This window comes from Syngnathus floridae, chromosome 21 (genome assembly GCF_059516105.1).
Source record: "Syngnathus floridae isolate MCC-2025c chromosome 21, RoL_Sflo_1.0, whole genome shotgun sequence".
Taxonomy (NCBI): domain Eukaryota; kingdom Metazoa; phylum Chordata; class Actinopteri; order Syngnathiformes; family Syngnathidae; genus Syngnathus; species Syngnathus floridae.
In genome coordinates, this window is record NC_142433.1 from 2,051,434 (window position 1) to 2,067,418 (window position 15,985).

The 15,985-nt window shown below is 41.1% G+C and overlaps 4 protein-coding genes and 1 long non-coding RNA gene across 7 annotated transcripts; 1 reads left to right on the plus strand and 4 right to left on the minus strand.

The window, feature by feature from the left end:
* Positions 1–81: 81 nt before the first annotated feature.
* Positions 82–5,238, minus strand: cratb (carnitine O-acetyltransferase b). Of its 3 annotated transcripts, none has more exons than XM_088365761.1 (17): positions 5,117–5,238; positions 4,842–4,927; positions 4,144–4,368; positions 3,891–4,009; positions 3,736–3,789; positions 2,870–3,035; positions 2,476–2,650; positions 2,264–2,354; positions 2,100–2,187; positions 1,918–2,018; positions 1,721–1,840; positions 1,415–1,537; positions 1,130–1,265; positions 998–1,060; positions 779–916; positions 432–631; positions 82–327 (listed from the first exon to the last, which is right to left on the minus strand). In XM_088365761.1, exons 2-17 carry the CDS (start codon positions 4,890–4,892, stop codon positions 315–317), a joined length of 1,863 nt encoding a protein of 620 aa, XP_088221887.1. In that variant the 5' UTR covers positions 4,893–4,927; positions 5,117–5,238; the 3' UTR covers positions 82–314. The 3 variants fall into 3 exon arrangements, with proteins under 3 accessions (XP_088221887.1, XP_088221888.1, XP_088221889.1); XM_088365762.1 differs by having other exon boundaries at positions 4,842–4,919; positions 5,117–5,191; XM_088365763.1 differs by having other exon boundaries at positions 82–631.
* On the plus strand, positions 3,816–15,934 carry LOC148379770 (uncharacterized). Its single transcript, XR_015855126.1, has 4 exons — positions 3,816–4,417; positions 6,055–11,662; positions 11,751–12,970; positions 15,079–15,934. It is a non-coding gene; the product is annotated as an uncharacterized LOC148379770 (long non-coding RNA).
* Positions 5,350–10,883, minus strand: ppp1r18 (protein phosphatase 1, regulatory subunit 18). Its single transcript, XM_088365758.1, has 4 exons — positions 10,487–10,883; positions 7,067–10,157; positions 6,068–6,281; positions 5,350–5,989 (listed from the first exon to the last, which is right to left on the minus strand). Exons 2-4 carry the CDS (start codon positions 10,118–10,120, stop codon positions 5,970–5,972), a joined length of 3,288 nt encoding a protein of 1,095 aa, XP_088221884.1. The 5' UTR covers positions 10,121–10,157; positions 10,487–10,883; the 3' UTR covers positions 5,350–5,969.
* On the minus strand, positions 11,027–12,895 carry nrm (nurim). The gene is made up of 4 exons (XM_088365770.1): positions 12,699–12,895; positions 11,976–12,169; positions 11,736–11,912; positions 11,027–11,671 (listed from the first exon to the last, which is right to left on the minus strand). The coding sequence occupies exons 1-4, from the start codon at positions 12,853–12,855 to the stop codon at positions 11,357–11,359; spliced, it is 843 nt and encodes a 280-aa protein (XP_088221896.1). The 5' UTR covers positions 12,856–12,895; the 3' UTR covers positions 11,027–11,356.
* On the minus strand, positions 13,137–14,849 carry limd1b (LIM domains containing 1b). Its single transcript, XM_088365773.1, has 7 exons — positions 14,703–14,849; positions 14,507–14,608; positions 14,143–14,210; positions 13,780–13,842; positions 13,587–13,717; positions 13,414–13,465; positions 13,137–13,330 (listed from the first exon to the last, which is right to left on the minus strand). The coding sequence occupies exons 1-7, from the start codon at positions 14,734–14,736 to the stop codon at positions 13,247–13,249; spliced, it is 534 nt and encodes a 177-aa protein (XP_088221899.1). The 5' UTR covers positions 14,737–14,849; the 3' UTR covers positions 13,137–13,246.
* Positions 15,935–15,985: the final 51 nt, after the last annotated feature.

Consider the following 15,985-nt stretch of genomic DNA (forward strand, 5'->3'; position numbering starts at 1 on the left):
GAGGCTGATCAAACAAAACTAAAAAAAATCATGAGCGATTTGACTAAATTATGAGAATAGACACAAACAACGACCACCTCGTCAGTGAGCAATAAGAGAAAATTTATTACCAACCAGCAAGTTGTGCGTATACATGCCCAACAAATTGGGCCACATCAGTTTAATTTAAGCAAGTTCAACTGTTACCATCAACATTTTTTTTCCATATTTTGGTCCTTCACAATCACACCAAGTAACCTCCAAATCTTAATGGTGGTAACAATTAATCATACTGTATATACAAACGCTTTTTGTCCATCATTGATGCTGAAGAATTAATGTGTCCACCTGTGAATGAATAGAGAAAAAAAAAAAAAAAAAAACATCCACAAGGCACCCTTCATAAACAGTTTTGTACATTTGCTTGAGGAGTGAAAATTGGAATACTCTACATAGTAGGCTCCAATAGCTCGTGCAGTTGGCACAGAGTGTCCCGCACAGCAACGCCTAGCTTTTCTGCATTTGTTTCATCACAGCAGTTGAAAGCAGTAATAGAAAAGTGGACGTGGTCAGACTGTGGGTTGTAACATATTGCGTAACCGTCAGGAACCAGGGGACCAAAACACATCACACTGTCTGTGTTTGCAGGCACCTGAAAGGAAAAATTAGATTACAAAAGTTTCAAAATCCTGCAATAGTGAATGACAAGCATTCAAAATTACATTCACAGTGAAAATAAGATCTGGAAAAGCAAATTATTTCCCAAAAATTGTACACTTTGACAAATAAACGCCCGCACCTGCCCAGTTCGGAGTTTCCAATGAGTTGCCAGGCCAAAGGCGGTATCCATGAAGATTTTGGGAACGCTCAATCCCTCTTCGATAGCCTGCAACTTGAGCCCTAGCAGATGTCGGTCTATGCCATGTCCTTTAAGTACCTGCATAGAATACAAATATGGAATTATTGCAAAACTTAGAACATTCATAAGTCAGGAAAATATCTTAAATAGCTTGGTTACCTGGTCAGTCAGAGCTGAGTAGGCATCAATGCCTTCTGTCAGCAGTTGGAGCTTGACCTCCCGCTGCAAAAATGTCCTCATTAGAAAAAAATAAATCCCCCCATCCTTAAACAATTAAGCACATCTGCTCACCGATACAGATGGATCAACAAAGGCAAGGATGAATTTAAACATCTCGTTAGTAGGCGAGCGGATATATTCGGTTCTTCCTTTGCGAAACATCCTCTGAGAGGCAATGTCGCAAGTGGCGCAGACGTCGCCGTGAACTCTGCCGACACACACGGGAGACAAACAAAACCGCTTGTGTACTTTAATCGACAGTCTTTCGGCATTTTCTTGTCAATGATCAAACCCTAAAGTTATTGTATCATTTAGCAATAAACACAAGTTGTTGCAAATATTGACAAATGTCTTTACCTGTAGTAGGCCAGTTGCAGTGCCAACTGGATGAAGGAGTTGGGACTTAATTTGTGCCGCTTGGGGAGGTCTTTGCCGAACTTTTTAAAGTTGAATACATTCACATCCAGGTCATTGATCAGTCTGGAAACAACAATATGATGAATTGAATATTTTTTTAATGTGACCTTTCCCTACAAACTTCCCTCAAACTAGCACAGCATCATTTAAAATTGACAATGGCAGGCTGACAATGCAGAGCCAGATAAGATTTTTTTATCTTATCAGCAGTTTGCAAACAATTGCGATCCAATTTATGCAACTTACATATCAAGGTTTTGTTTTGCATTCTCAATGTCTCTCTTGATTTCTCGGTCTATATGAAAGTAAAGCTTCTTGGGCATTGGAAGAGGGACCAGTGGTGACCTCCGTGAGTCTGGTTCCTCACTGCAGATAAAATAATTGCTCATTCATATAAAAATATACACATGAACAAATGATAAAAAATAATATATCTTTATTACCAGTGGCGCAGGACATAATCTAGCAGAGTTGCTATGGGAGGACCTTCAGCTGTGGCTTGTTCATACAGAAGACCCCAAGAGCCGTCCTCGCCAATCACAAACTGTACAAACAAGCAAAGGTAACACCAAAGCAGTGTTTTTAACTTTTGCTTTTCTCAGAAGTAAGCAGCTTGGTCACTCACCTGAAGAGTTTTGTCAAACCAACGGTTGCCACTATTGGAGAAGGTCCCGCCTCCGTGCAGAACCTGGGCTGCTTTGCGGCTGGCATATCTGTCAATCAAATTTGCAGCATGCTCCTTCAAAAGGTACTTAGCCCATGTATAATTGAGTGTGTGTGTGGTCATACTTTTCATCTGATATCCTCATAACTGGAGAATCCAGACATAATGAGAAAAGTCCCCTCTCGATCGCCCGCACTGATTCCCGATTTAATTTATCTGGGTGACAAAGGTTTTTAGTGAGCGTATTGTTTCAAGGGAAAAAATAGGTCAATGAAATAAAAAGTTGTAAGATAATTTTTTATAACATCGTTCAAGTCTGAGAGTAATTTTCTTCTACCTTTCAGTAGGCGGTTGTAGGCCTGCCCCCACGTGTGGCGATGGTCACTCGTCAGGATGCCCATCGGCTCTTTATCCGTCTTCCAGGACTGAGACCTGATCCTCAGCAGCTGCCCGTGAATCTGGCTTTCCGTCAGTCGGGACCCGTCACTGTTGTACACCTCCAGCTGGAAAAACTAGAACCAGGAGAAAATGGTTAGTTTTCTTTTAACCTTCTCACCGATATTTGTCCATTATGTGTATTTTCAGAAATTTTGTGTTCCGTTAGCCACACGGCAGGAAAGAACCACAAGAGGGGAAAATATTTGAAATCCTTTACTTCATTCCTACTATAAATAGCTCAAGGTTCCTATTTAACAAAACACGAGTAAATTATGATATGCAACTTTTCTGACCTGATAGTTTCTGACCACAGTGATGTGCGTTGGGGACCGTCGGGAGGTCCCATGGTGGGCAACGTAGTCATGTTTGGGGCCCGGGATGCGACATGAGGAGAAGAGCAGGGGGTAGAGTTCCATGCACAGAGGCCTGCCTCGCATGTACTCTAACGCCAGCCGGCCACTAACACACACACAGTATTATGATTTGCTGACTATGCACATTTTGTATGACTAAATGGGGAAAAAAAAATTGCATTAACTATGAATGGATAAAATTTAAAAAAAATAGAAAGAAGTAATGACTTGCAGGTGATCTAGGATGTTAAAATGGAAAATAATTAATTCCATAAACAGTTTTGAGACAAAATGATTTACTTCAGCCTAACATTTTTTAATGAGATTCACTCTGAACTCCTGCAAGTGCTGTATTGACAAAAATAGTTTTTCACACTATAGCTGTCAAAATATCTGAGTTATTGAAATATATTATGCACACAGGTTGAGAGTGTTTACGTTTGCATGTGAAAAGAGAGGTGGGGGCGGGGGGGGGGTTACCACGGCAACACGTCCACATACTGCATGACTTCATAAACAAAGAGCTCATATTCCACAGAGCTTGTAAAAAAACAAATATATTCTTGACATTGATACTATTACAAATGGGTATGTATATTTAGACACAGATTAACATCATACTGCAAAGGAATACAAGGCCATGCCGACGGGGCTGAAGGTCAGCACACACAAATAGCAAATGTAATTAGAGGATTACTGCAGTCTGAGTGTGGTTGACTACAGTACACTTAGAAATATGAAAAATATGATCACATCCACTTTTCAAAACATCTCGTTATTTGCTAATGTCAATATATAGGACTTACGCGTCAAGTTTGGCTTTAAATTCAAGTACCGCTACAATCAGCTTGGAAGCAAACCTGAAAAGAAATAACATTCGACTAATTATTTTGCAATACACTCCATTTTTTTCGTAAGGAGTTTAGCAATGCTGTGAGGAGTGCAGTGAGTGTTTACGCACAAAAGTTGGCTCCTCCAGCCATTGTAATCTCGCCTGGGAAGAGAAATAGCAGGGTTGGAATGCACAGGCAATGGCAATCGACTTTCCAAGTAGGCCCACTGGACCCACCAGTCTGTGATCTACAGGGGACATACACAAAAAATATTTATAATTGGCTACTCGAGCACTTTTGGAGGATTTTTTTGTGCTTTGCCAAAACATAAATCAGCAACACGTGTCAGGTTTCCCAGTGAGATAAAACCAAAAGACACACCCAATTTTCTGTGTTTCTGGCCCTCCTTTCCAGGCCCTTCTGAAGCTCCGCACCAAGACCACCACGCCTGGAGAACTCCCGCATCACCTTGCGGGTGTGAGTAAGCTCTTCAGGGGGTATGAGAGGCTCCAGGCTCCTCATGTAGGCTTGCAAGGTTTGACTCAGAGGAGGGACCGGCTGCGGGGGCACGAAAGTGGACATGCTCAGCTCCTGCCTGGATGTCACCTGGAGGAAAAGTGAAAGGTTTTACAGTTGGTGTTTTTCTTCCAAGCAAGTGAGTCAAATTATTTTGAATTATTTTACAAGGAATAATGAAATGAATACAATAATTTCATTCAATAAGGTTATATTTCTTTATACTTTATGAATCTGTGTACCATTTTTGTATATTTAATGAGTTGGTGTACCCCAAGATGGCGTTTTTACATTCTAGGACTTTAAATGAAAATTTATTTTCAGCTAAATCTGCTCTAAGCATCATGTTTGGGCCATTAATTATATTCAAATTATTTCCAAGACTATTTTATCTAAAAAAAAAATAATTAAGAATTATCTGGCTCATTTGTCTGCTAAAAAATAAATAAAAAAAATACAGACCTGCTGGAAAAAAAATTAATTCAAGACTGCAGACTTATTTAAACACACACCGCATGCACGTTCACGAATACACAAAGGCATGAACATGAATAAATACTTACACGCGTGAGCCATTGTCTCCACGCTCCAGCTTGGATTTTGCTGGAAATCATGTTTCTTCCAATCACGCCTGCAGTCGCCTTTGCATCTGTCAGACGTGTTTAGCACATGAGCGAAATCTCCTCGGCCTACTGAACCCCCGCACCCTTTAGCAAAGTCGTTGAGGGTTCAGATAATAAAAAGTGAGCCGTGCTCCATCGAGGATGTGCAAAATAGTCCTCATCGAACAAGTATGAGTCCAGTTGGAAAGAGAGAAAAAGAACAACACCGGACCTACCCACTCGGCGTCGTTGTTATTTCGGAAGCAGGAGTATGCATGCAACGCCTCACGTACTGCAGCGAACTCTCAAGACAAGTCTGCACACGTGTTGACGTCAAAGTAGTTTCCGTAAACGGATATTAAAAAAAAAAAAAAAAAAAAAAAAAAAAAAAAACTAGCCGCAGTACCGCATTCTTCCACGGTGTGTCGCGCTTTCACCGGAAAAAGGGAAAAAAAAACAATGGAAACAATTGTTTTAAATATTTATTACATTTTTTCAAGCAAGCCATTTCAAAAATAAAAATAATTTGTGGAGTTCTGTACAGACTTTATGCATGTCCCACCAACCAAACATGTTCATTTATAAACAAAAAATTCCAAATACTTTGTGTAAATAGTACACAGCCAATACTCTGACAGCAGTTGTGAAATTTGTTGTCTTCTTCCACTATTACAACATTTTAAAACAGTCACCTCTTTTTTATTAAATACATACAACATGTCAACTAATTTGCATATCATTTGTGTGGGGTTCAGTATATAAAGGCACTCAGTTGACACAAACATCTTTCTACCACAAATTGAAGTTCTAGCAAATATCTTGACTACAGAATAAATCAATCGTCGTCAATTGCATAGAGAAGTGATCTTTTGCCACCGAGCACCAAAACCAGCTGGTGAACTTTGACATTATGTGCCATAAATTCATATTAGACCTCTAAAAAAAATTCAATTGAATTTTGCTATCAACAACAGGAAGAAACCAAACTGTACAAGTGAGAAAACTCATTCCAACACATCTATTGAAACATTCAAAAACCTCATGAAAACACCTGATTGCATCGCTCGGGCTTTTTTTTTGGCCAGGCGTTTACCGAGGGCACGACTCATCTGGAAAAGATAAGAGGAAAAGAATGTGAGTTTCAAAATTGTTTTTTTGCTTACTGATTTTTCAGGAGTGACACCGACCCACTCTTAGACTCCGTCCAAATGCAGTCCCCAAATTCCTCGGGCCCTTAGACATGACATCTCCATCCACTTCTTCATCCTCCTGGGGTTCCTCTCCCTGTGGTGTCTCACTCCTCCCCGTTTCATGAGGATAAGGGGTGGACACCATCATGGAGGTCTCAGAAGGGTACTCACACACTTGCTCTAGCCTGTCCTCATCGAAACACACCTTCCCCTGTGAACATTTTGAAAATAGAAAAAAAATCCCTGTAATTTAAGTGACAAAGCGAGTATTGTTGAGTTGAAAAAAAAATTCTTAGGTTGACAAAACAAACAAATGACTTTTTTCTAACAGGGTGGAGGACTGGCAAAGTTCAGCAGGTTAGTGAATGTTTACACAGCTTCAATGTAATGGTAACTGACAAAGTAATAGTTGCGTGAACATTTCATGTAACTAAAACAAAAACTGCAAAAAAAAAAAAGCAAAACTAGAAGAAGCATGAAGAAAAAGACAAAGTCGTCACACCCTGCTATAGCCCAGAGGGGTTAAGCCTGAGTCAAAATAAATCAAGCTGACTCAGCGCAAACGGCAAAATTGGTGCAAAGGAAACAGGAAGAAGTTTGGAACAAACCAAGCAAAGAACATTTTGAGCTTCTGCAAAACCGTAAAACACCATGTGTTGCCTTGCATGGATTTGCAAAACAAGAATTTGTTTGGCAGGCAATTATCATTGTGCAACTTACTTTCAATATGAAACTATTTTTTTCACATTTAACCATGAGAAAGAGAACAAAGTAGCAAAGCAGATCCCTGCAGCTAAGAATCATGATGCCGTGCTTGATAAGGCTTTAACCAGCTTAGGTGTGTCTCGGAGGTTGGACAAGGATGTTCTCCCAGCAAAAGGAGATTCCACTCAACAAAAAAAATAATTCCAGTAGACATTTGTCAGAACATGCTATTGCTATGCTAACAAAGTTTTTTTTTCATAGCTGACCCGTTTGATTTTACAATCTACTTACCCTTTTAGGTGTCCCTTTGCTCCGAACGAGACATGACTTCTCCAGATTTTGATATCCACCAATCACTTCGATTTCCTCCACCGCTGGATATTTTTTCTTTGTGGACTCAGTCGATACCGTTTGGGTTTGTTGGGTGGGCTGGGGGATTTTAGTATCGGTTGTTTTTGCTGTTCCTGTGGGTTTTTTCGGGGTGATTGTAATGGTGGCTCCTCGCTTTGTGGCACTGCGAATGGTAAAGAATGTCGGTGATGGTGCTGGAGAGGCAGCTGGAGATGTGGAACATGGCGAGGAAGCTGGAGTTGGAGCACCGTCTGAGGCTTTTGCCGATTTATCCTGGCTCTTGTGGTATGAGCTATTAATCGGGTTGGGTTGTTTGAGTTGAGATGTTGGAGAAGCTGCAACACGTCTGAGACACACTTTGGGGTTTATTTCTGAAGTTTCTTTAACCATCTCACCAGTTTGATGCTTTCGGAATCCTTTGACCTCTTTGTCCTTCGAAGGAGCGTTTGAGGAAACATGTTGAGACGTCAGCACTTCCTGCTCTTTAAGTTGAAACTGCTCAAATTGAAGTTGGATGGTTTTAAGTCCACAGGCGTCTTCACCTTGAACATCTCCTTTGTGTGTATCGATGAGGGGCTTCACCTTGATGAGATGTACCGATGACACGTCCAGGTTTCGTTCTCTTAAACATAAGCCTGACCTGGAACCGACCGTTTCCAAGTTGTAGATCCGGCTCATTTCTGCTAAGGAGTTGGGATGCGGCGGTGAAGGTGAAGGAGCTTGCCCAGGCTCGATGGATGATGCCTTGACCTTTACGTCACAGTCCTTTGCGTCCTCTTGTTTTCCTTCCTGACTCGGGTGTTGGATTCTTTGTTGGGTCATTTGTCGGTCCGCATCTTTTAAAGTGTCGGATTTTTGAAGACATTGGTCGCGGTTTTCGGAGGGAGCGTTTTCGAAGCCGCTACTGACTTCCTCTTCAGCAGCTGTGGGTGAGTCTAGAACAGAAACAGGAAGATGAGGGCAGTTTTTCAACATGTCGACTTCCTGCGTGATGTCAAAGGCAGACCCGGATGTCTGAACCGATGTGTCTGCTTCAGTCATCCTCTTCTGTTCTTTGTCTTTTTCTGGTTCCTCACAGGTACTTTCACCTCCATTTTGTTTTAGCCTCTCTTGCTCTTTTTGTCTTATCTTCTCACGCAAGGACTCGATGCGGCTGACGGGTTTTCCGAGCCTCCAACTCTCCCTCCTCTCCACTCCTTCTTCAGAGTCTTTCCCTTCCTTGCTTTGACCTGTGGTTTTTTTTCTGGCCATCTCCTCCGCGACATAAAACACAGTCCTGGGGATCTGGATTTCTAAGGGACCTGGAGAGTTCCCCATTTTTGGAGATCTGGGGGCGACTTCATAGGCTTCATTCCTGTAAGGCGGTTCGTCGATGATTTTTTCGATTTTGCTGATTAGTTCTTCTGTATGATGGGACAAAAGCTCCCATTCTGCGCCGGCCTCTCTTTCAGCCATCTTGGATTTTCCATCTTGCCGGATCGGGATTCTTCTAGCGAATGAAATTCCCTCGGTGCTTTTTACAGATGCGGTGGTGAAACCTTCTCTATCTTCATCACCTGTTGGCCTCCTTTCGACTGGGTCTAATTTTTTGACTTCACTCCTGTTTTGGAATCCCATCCCTGTATCGGATCTTTTCTGGATTGCGTGACTCTGACCTTCTAATTGCCCATCATTTTGCTTTCCATACTTGTCTTTTTTACACATTACTGGGATTTCCTTCCCGCTTTTGTCTGAATGTATCCTCTCACGTCGTTTCCTTTCAAAGTATCCATCTGGATCCAAACCATTTTCTTTAGCGCACACGACCCTATCGGAGAAGCTGAATGAACGTTTTGGTACACCTTTGAGGGACACGCCAGATGTTTGTTCGTTGTTTTCCTGTGAATTTTTCCTTCTACCGGGCCTAAGGAAATTATCTGAACTTTTGGATCTGGATGGAGGTTTATGGAGCTCCCCGAATTTACTGAGCAGCTGGCTAACCCTCCCACCGCGTTCAGAAAGCACGTTGTCATCCAAGCTGTCCTTCATGACTGTTTCTGGGCCGCTTGGTCTTTCATTGGGGTTGGCTCCTCCCCCTCCCGAAGAGCGTTCCTCCACGCCGGTTGTGGGCTTTATGATTAGAACATCAGAAGCTCGGATCTCAGTCACACTGGCACCCCCTGCCAGGATCTCCCTGAGGTCCATCTTCATCCCTCTCTTTCCTTGCGAGTCCTCCTCAGGCTGCTCCACCTCCAACTCCCGCCATTTTGTTCTGATTTCATCACTGCCTCTCCGATTCTGTTCAATGATGATGATATTATCCGCGCGGATCGTTCGAAGACAAGGGACCATCGGGGGAAATGAATTAGCTGGCTCTCTTTCATTTTCTTCCTTCTCCTTGGCTCCATCTTTGACTGATTCTTTCCAAATCTCCTTGTTATTATCTCTCCCTTGACTCCTATCCCTGCTCCTCTCCTTGTCTCTTCCTTCACTCAAATCCCGAAATCTCTCAATTTTCTGTTCTATTTTTCTTCCTCTTCCTGTCTCCCCATCGTGACCCCTAGGGGTCAGTTTGTCCTTTTCTTTGACCTCCGAGTCATTGCCCCTCTCCTGGTATCCTCCATCCCCTTCCCTGCTCCTCCTCCACATACTCTGCGTGAGTATAAATGGATTTTCATGGAGCGGAACTATGGTTTCCACAGAGACCTGACTCACTAATTTTGGGTCTCCATCCATCCATTGACTCGGCTCTGGACTGAGTTCATTTCTCTGATTGACATTGGCGGAGGTCTCCGTGTCGCTCAGTAGATCCGAAGATGGTTGAGCATCCAACGGCAGGACGGGAATATCTTTTTCCTGCTTTGCTTTCCTCCGCTGAATGATCCCACGCTTCCAGGCAGGCATGTTGGCAAACTTTTGCTCTTCTTCTTTTTCTCGCCTTTCTCGTTCCTCTTCCTCTCGCCTCTTTCTCTCCAAGAGGAGTTGCTTCCATTCCGGAAGAGAGGAGACAGACATAACAGAAACGCAGCAGGTCTTGGCCTGTGTGAGCGGGCTGCAGAAATGAGAAATTCATTTCAGTTAAATCATTATCATTATAACCATGGAAACAAATTAACACAATTTCATTCAAGTCTAAAAAAAAAAAGCTCAGTTTTAATTTAGACTTTTAATGCTGTTGTTTACATTTGTGTAGTGTTATACAAGAAGCTTCGTCTCCTGTAATTAATCTCAACACTTCTTAGAATGCTACAAGAATTTTTTTTTTTACACCAAATCAAACTACCAGTACAAAGAAGCATTTTATTTTTATAACAGGATTTATTTTCTCCGTATACAATCAAATGATCAATATAACAGTAGTCACATATGAAAGGTACTTACAAGAAGCCTGCTTTGTTTTTGTACAATTGCTAGATCCACTTTGCCGTGCTCTCCCAAAAAATAAATCTGTGCAGTTTCACCCCCACCAAAAAAAACCAACAAAATTGTCTTTTAGGTCCCACTCAGAATCAACAGAGCACCAAAGCACGGCACCATCACTGGACTACAGTAAATATTGTCAGGTTCCAAGGACCAGGACACTAATCCGATAATTACGTTCAATTCCATCTGTAGAGTTAAGTGGCAAGCACCATATTGTGAGACCTAAGAAAGGCGTTTAAAGATCACAGCCGTCTGCCCCGGGCTCTTACCCCCCCAACACATGCACACACGTCTCTTGTCGCTGTCTAATTGGAGGAGATTGAGGATGAAAGAGGTCAAGGAGGGGGGCAGAGCTAAAGAAGTAACTTGCAGAAAGAATCAGGATCTGGACTGAAACCAAAAAAATGTCACTAGCTATTAAAAGGGCTGTGGAATTAATTAAAATGCACTATTTTTTTAAACTACAGTGTGGTGTGTTTAAAAAAAAAAAAACAAGGGTTCAAAGGTCAGCAGCAGCTTTTAATAAACGATAAAAAAATTAAAAAATTTAAAAATGACAACCTATTATATCACCATTAACCAATCAACATTAGTAATCCAGAAATGCATAGAGGAAAAAAAAAAAAAGATTTATTCTGGTTTCTCTGGGTGAAATGTAATCACATTTTGTAACTGCATCCTCCTTTTGTTAAACAGCAAATGTATTAAGACATCAAGAAGGTGCAAAAACATCTCAGTGGGTCTTCCAAGTCCATGGAGAGACGTCAGTTAGTTTAAAGACAGTGTTTTATGTTAAACTGACTCCAGGTCACAGCAGTATGATTACTTTCACTTCTCCTTGTGCTTGCTCTCAAGGCTGGCGGTTGGGGCTTTGGCCCGGTGCGTCTCGGTAAGGAGCTGAAACTTGCCGTTAAGCTGGTCGCAAAGGAAAGCTAAATCCTGTTTGTCCAGCGAGTGTGCCAACGCCAGGTAGACTGACATCGTTAATGCCAGGAGCAGCCTGTCCAGGGATAAAGCCGGCAGGAGCCACAGCACAACGCCAAGTTCCAGACACACCGGATGACGGAAGTGAGAGAGGAAGCGTTGGGCCTGGGATGATTTGTAGGACAGCGGGTCCCCCATACCCAAACATTGGTAATACACCTATGCGAGAAGAGGCACGTTGTTTGGTATTTATCCATTTGAATGTCATACAAAACTAAATTACCTGCTTAATACCCAGAAGTTCTGGGTAGTCAAACATCATGAGGATGGTGCAGATGATGGCCCAGCAAAAGAAATGCACAGCAAAACAGAGGAGAGGGAACCAGACGCTCCAAGGTGCATGGCGCACTGACCACAGACAGGGGGCGCCAGTTACAGGTTGCCAGTAATGCATCAAGATCTAACAGTGGAAATACAAGAAGTTAATAAAATAGCAAATTATAATGGATGAGTCTGTCAGTACCTGCAGAGCCAGTGCAGTGGTGAAACAGTACGCAGTCCTGTTCAGGGAGCCCAGGATGGACTGGCAGGCCTGTTTGACAGGCTGCCATGCAAGCAGACTGTGCTGCACGGTGAAAAGAGCCAGCAGAGCCGCATCCATGACCAGAGACTTGAGGACAGAGCGATCTCGTAGTGCCTCTGACCATGGTATGGAGTCTTAGAAGGGGAATAATTTTTAGAAAAAAGGATTGAAAATTAGGTTGTCACAGCAGCAATAGTCTCTTATCACAAATTAATAATAATCTAATTTAAAAAAAAGAGTATAATTCAAATTATGCCACAATAATACATTACATGGAAGTAGTGTAATATAGTGACAATTTGACAGTGATGTAAATTGATTAACTATAATAACCCAATATTATATGCACACATTATGCATAAAAAAAATAATCTGAGCATGTTCTTTAAGGCTACAGCATCACTGCAACATCATTACATTTAGTTTGCTAACAACTTGTGTCTTTTAAAACCAATGTCTAATTTTGCATATTATTTAAAAATATAATTTATTAGATAATTTATGGAATGTTTCTCGAGTAAGCAGAAGCACAGATGACTAGGGGAAACATTCCGACATTTTTAATTTGACCTTAAATGTGAATTAATTGTGACAAGTGAATTGTGCACACTTGCAAAAGTTTCCGATCGCTTGGCAGTGACACTTCAGGAAGTTTTTTTTTACCTTGGCAAAGTGTCGTCTCTCCGGTGATGTTATGGTAGATGGCTCGGAATGATATGAAGCGGATAAAATCTGCACCAGATAAAAAAACAAAGGCAAAGTTCAGCAAAGTTACCGTGCACAGAGCACAGCCACGGATACTAACTGACGCCATTTCCATCGCTGTCTTATCTTCTTCATTTCCACAACGCTGTCTTCCGGGACAGCAAAGTGTGTGATTTGCAAATAGCGCCACGGGGTGGCGCTACAACAACAACAACAACAACAACTGTAAGGTAATAAAATGCATTCTTTTTTAAAATACATTAATTCCATTGTGACATAATTTATTTCGACTATCATTAATCAATGTTTTGAATGAAATCAAATAAATCTAATGTCATTCATTTTAAAAAAATATTTGGGATACAATGATGTTATTTGATGCTGCTGTGTGTCATCAAAGGTGATCAAAGAATGAAAGACAATGGTTTTAGATTCATCCAGGCAAAATGAAACAAGAAACAATATTGAATATTCTATAGTTTATTTTATACCCAACAATCTTATCTTCAAACAAAGTCAACTTCACATCCGTAGCACTCTGCATGGTAGTTTTTGTTAAATGAAACCACTCGAATAGACTCTGTGCATCCCTGAAAACAATGATATAAAGCAAATATTCAAAATTGACAATAATAGATTCAAAAGTGTGAGAAATGACTTCCTGAAGGCCCACCTCGGTTGGTAGTATGGGCTTATTGCAAGCAGCACAGCAAGGAGCCTGCACCCTGAAACCACCAACAGCCATTTCATGTTAAACCTGTCTTACTTCTACTGACTTCTAAGTCTCAATAACTGGGTGTGAGCCAATGTTCAGTAAGACTGTAAATAAATAGCAATTATACTTACTTGTGGTAATCGTCAATACAGTAAACCTTCTCGTCAGGGCCCACGGTGAAGGGCACGTCCTCCAGGTTCTGTTTACAAACAACACAACGGAAGCAGGCCGAGTGGTACGTCTTCCCACGAGCCTGCACAACCTGATGGTGCACACATATTGAATATTAACCCTGTACACAAACAAATATAGAATATCCCTTACCATATCTGTGATGATCTGATCACAGCTGAAACAGACTTCAGGGGATGGATGAACTCCTGAGTACTGCATATATTGAAATATTGTCAGTACTTCATTAAAAAAATGCACACAATGGTCACTAAAATAACATGACATTTCCTTTTGGATAAAAATTGGAGCTGTTTGGCAAGTCAAATGAGCTCTATTTTTACAGATGTAAAAAAAGGAAATGTGAAAAAAACAAAACACTGGCGTTATTGTGATGCTTGTAGAAAGCATCACTTGTGTTCCGTACTGTTTTGCATAGGGTTTAGAATTCGGTCATATTAGTCTTATAGTCTATAATGACCCAAAATAATTAAAACAGTTCAAGCGTGTACCTACCAAAAAATCCTCCTCGCAATAGATAGTTCCAGTCACTGTATAGAACGGTTTGCCTTGAAGTCGTTTATCTAATGAGAAACAAATTCACTTTACTACTAAATCAACGTGAACACGAGGAGGGTACGTTTCATTTAATTTCATTTATTCTGCAATAACATACTGGGGAAAATAGAAATATACTCATAATGACCATAACAATAAGTACACTTGCACAAAGTAATAAGATTGAAAATAATCTATATTTATTAGATATTCTGCAGTGAAAATACAAACTGTTTGTGGAATGATAAACAACATTTCTACATTCATTATGTTTCCCGTGTATTCTATTTTTATTCGTCAGACTGTCAGTATAAATACTCACCACAAACACTGCAGGTGAAACATGTTTGATGGAATATTTGTCCCAAAGCCTGGCAGGCCTTTTCTGCACCAAGCACTTCTTTATTACATTTTGCACAATGACCTGCAAACAACATGCAAAAACACATTTTTTTTTTCAAGTCATTCATTGAGGGAGTAGTAGTGAGGTGAATATCATACAACAGCTTCCATCTTACCAAAATAAAATTGTGAACCACCACTGGTGTCCATTTCCAAGCTGTCTTTCCTACGAGAGGCGTCTGTCTTGACAGTCGGGGGGTTTAATTTTGTACAGACAGCTGGAAGGAGAGCTGCCTTTTCATATGACTGGTGCACTTGGTATGGTTAGTTCCACTGGTAGGGAGGGGTCGATGGCGGGCATTTTATCCTCGTTTTTTTTTTTTTTTCTAAAATGGTAAACTGAGCTGGTGGCAACAGGGCATAAAATGTACACTGTATTTGCAAAGTCATCACCGATGTGGATTAATTGTTAAAATCCGATTTATAAAATATGACCCTATATGAGCCTATTCTATGTGTAAAAGTATTTTTCACTTTTCTATGTTATGGCAGGCTGGATTGTTTGCCATGCCGTCAATCACAGGCTACATATAGGAGACAGACGACCTTTCACACCACTGAGTGGGATCTGAAGCCATGTTGCAAACTGCACTTCGACAATCCTATGTTCACTAACTCACATAATTTATAATGTCTATGAGAAACAGTATGGAGCCAAATTTGACTCTGTGAAGCCATCTCAGCTGCAGAAGATCCGCCGGAGTGTGGGAAAGAAACATTTGCCATGAAACCTTATTCCTTGGTATGAAAACATGCAAAGTCGTGGCCCTCGCAAGCACATGTGGTCTTGCCCCACTTTTACACTAACACGGGAGGGGAAGGGATTGGTGACAGCTGCTGATTCTTCCCTGAGTGAGCTCCCTTGTTTGCAGGCGTAACACATGGAGCCACCAAAACGCCCAATCTGCATGTTGTCGGACTGGTTCAAAAAAAAAAAAAAAAGTGTGTGCACTTTGGAAAAGTACAAATCGCTACAATGTCATTTAAAAGACACATTTGACAGGACCCAAAACAAATCTATAGACACATTCACGATGCATATATAACACACTCTGTTTATTTATACTGAATGTGTGTATGTGTGTGGTGAGTCGTCTTGCCCTCAGGTATGTTTCCATACAGGAATGTCTCCGTTATGTGGCATGTGGAGGCAGGAGGGAAGCTTCTACAACGCTGGGAGTGAAATTCATCAAACATGTTAGTCACATTTGGATTATTTTTGTTGCCATAAAATGCTCCTCATTGGGCATACAATCTCATTTTGGTTTGTAAATGGCATGGTATGGTATGGTATGGTATGGTATGGTATGGTATGGTATGGTATGGTATGGTATGACAATATTTTTTACCTTAAAACAACAAAATAATTGACCTTGCTGTTCCAATACTTTTGGAAAAG

Bases quoted from the DNA above. Each gene is read 5' to 3' on its own strand.
- ppp1r18 (XM_088365758.1), bottom strand. From the start codon at position 10,120: ATGTCTGTCTCCTCTCTTCCGGAATGGAAGCAACTCCTCTTGGAGAGA. The intron at 6,282-7,066 runs GTAAGTAGATTG...AAATGTTCACAG, and splicing joins GCAAAGGGACACCTAAAAGG to GGGAAGGTGTGTTTCGATGA. The intron at 5,990-6,067 runs GTCGGTGTCACT...TATCTTTTCCAG, and splicing joins TGGACGGAGTCTAAGAGTGG to ATGAGTCGTGCCCTCGGTAA.
- limd1b (XM_088365773.1), bottom strand. From the start codon at position 14,736: ATGGACACCAGTGGTGGTTCACAATTTTATTTTG. The intron at 14,609-14,702 runs GTAAGATGGAAG...TGTTGTTTGCAG, and splicing joins TGGTTCACAATTTTATTTTG to GTCATTGTGCAAAATGTAAT. The intron at 13,466-13,586 runs GTAAGTATAATT...TGGTGGTTTCAG, and splicing joins TGTATTGACGATTACCACAA to GGTGCAGGCTCCTTGCTGTG.
- cratb (XM_088365761.1), bottom strand. From the start codon at position 4,892: ATGATTTCCAGCAAAATCCAAGCTGGAGCGTGGAGACAATGGCTCACG. The intron at 2,651-2,869 runs GTCAGAAAAGTT...TCCTGGTTCTAG, and splicing joins CTGTGGTCAGAAACTATCAG to TTTTTCCAGCTGGAGGTGTA. The intron at 1,061-1,129 runs GTGAGCAGATGT...ACATTTTTGCAG, and splicing joins TTGTTGATCCATCTGTATCG to CGGGAGGTCAAGCTCCAACT.
- nrm (XM_088365770.1), bottom strand. From the start codon at position 12,855: ATGGAAATGGCGTCAGTTAGTATCCGTGGCTGTGCTCTGTGCACGGTA. The intron at 12,170-12,698 runs GTAAAAAAAAAC...TCCCCTTCTAAG, and splicing joins AGAGACGACACTTTGCCAAG to ACTCCATACCATGGTCAGAG. The intron at 11,913-11,975 runs GTACTGACAGAC...TTCCACTGTTAG, and splicing joins CCACTGCACTGGCTCTGCAG to ATCTTGATGCATTACTGGCA.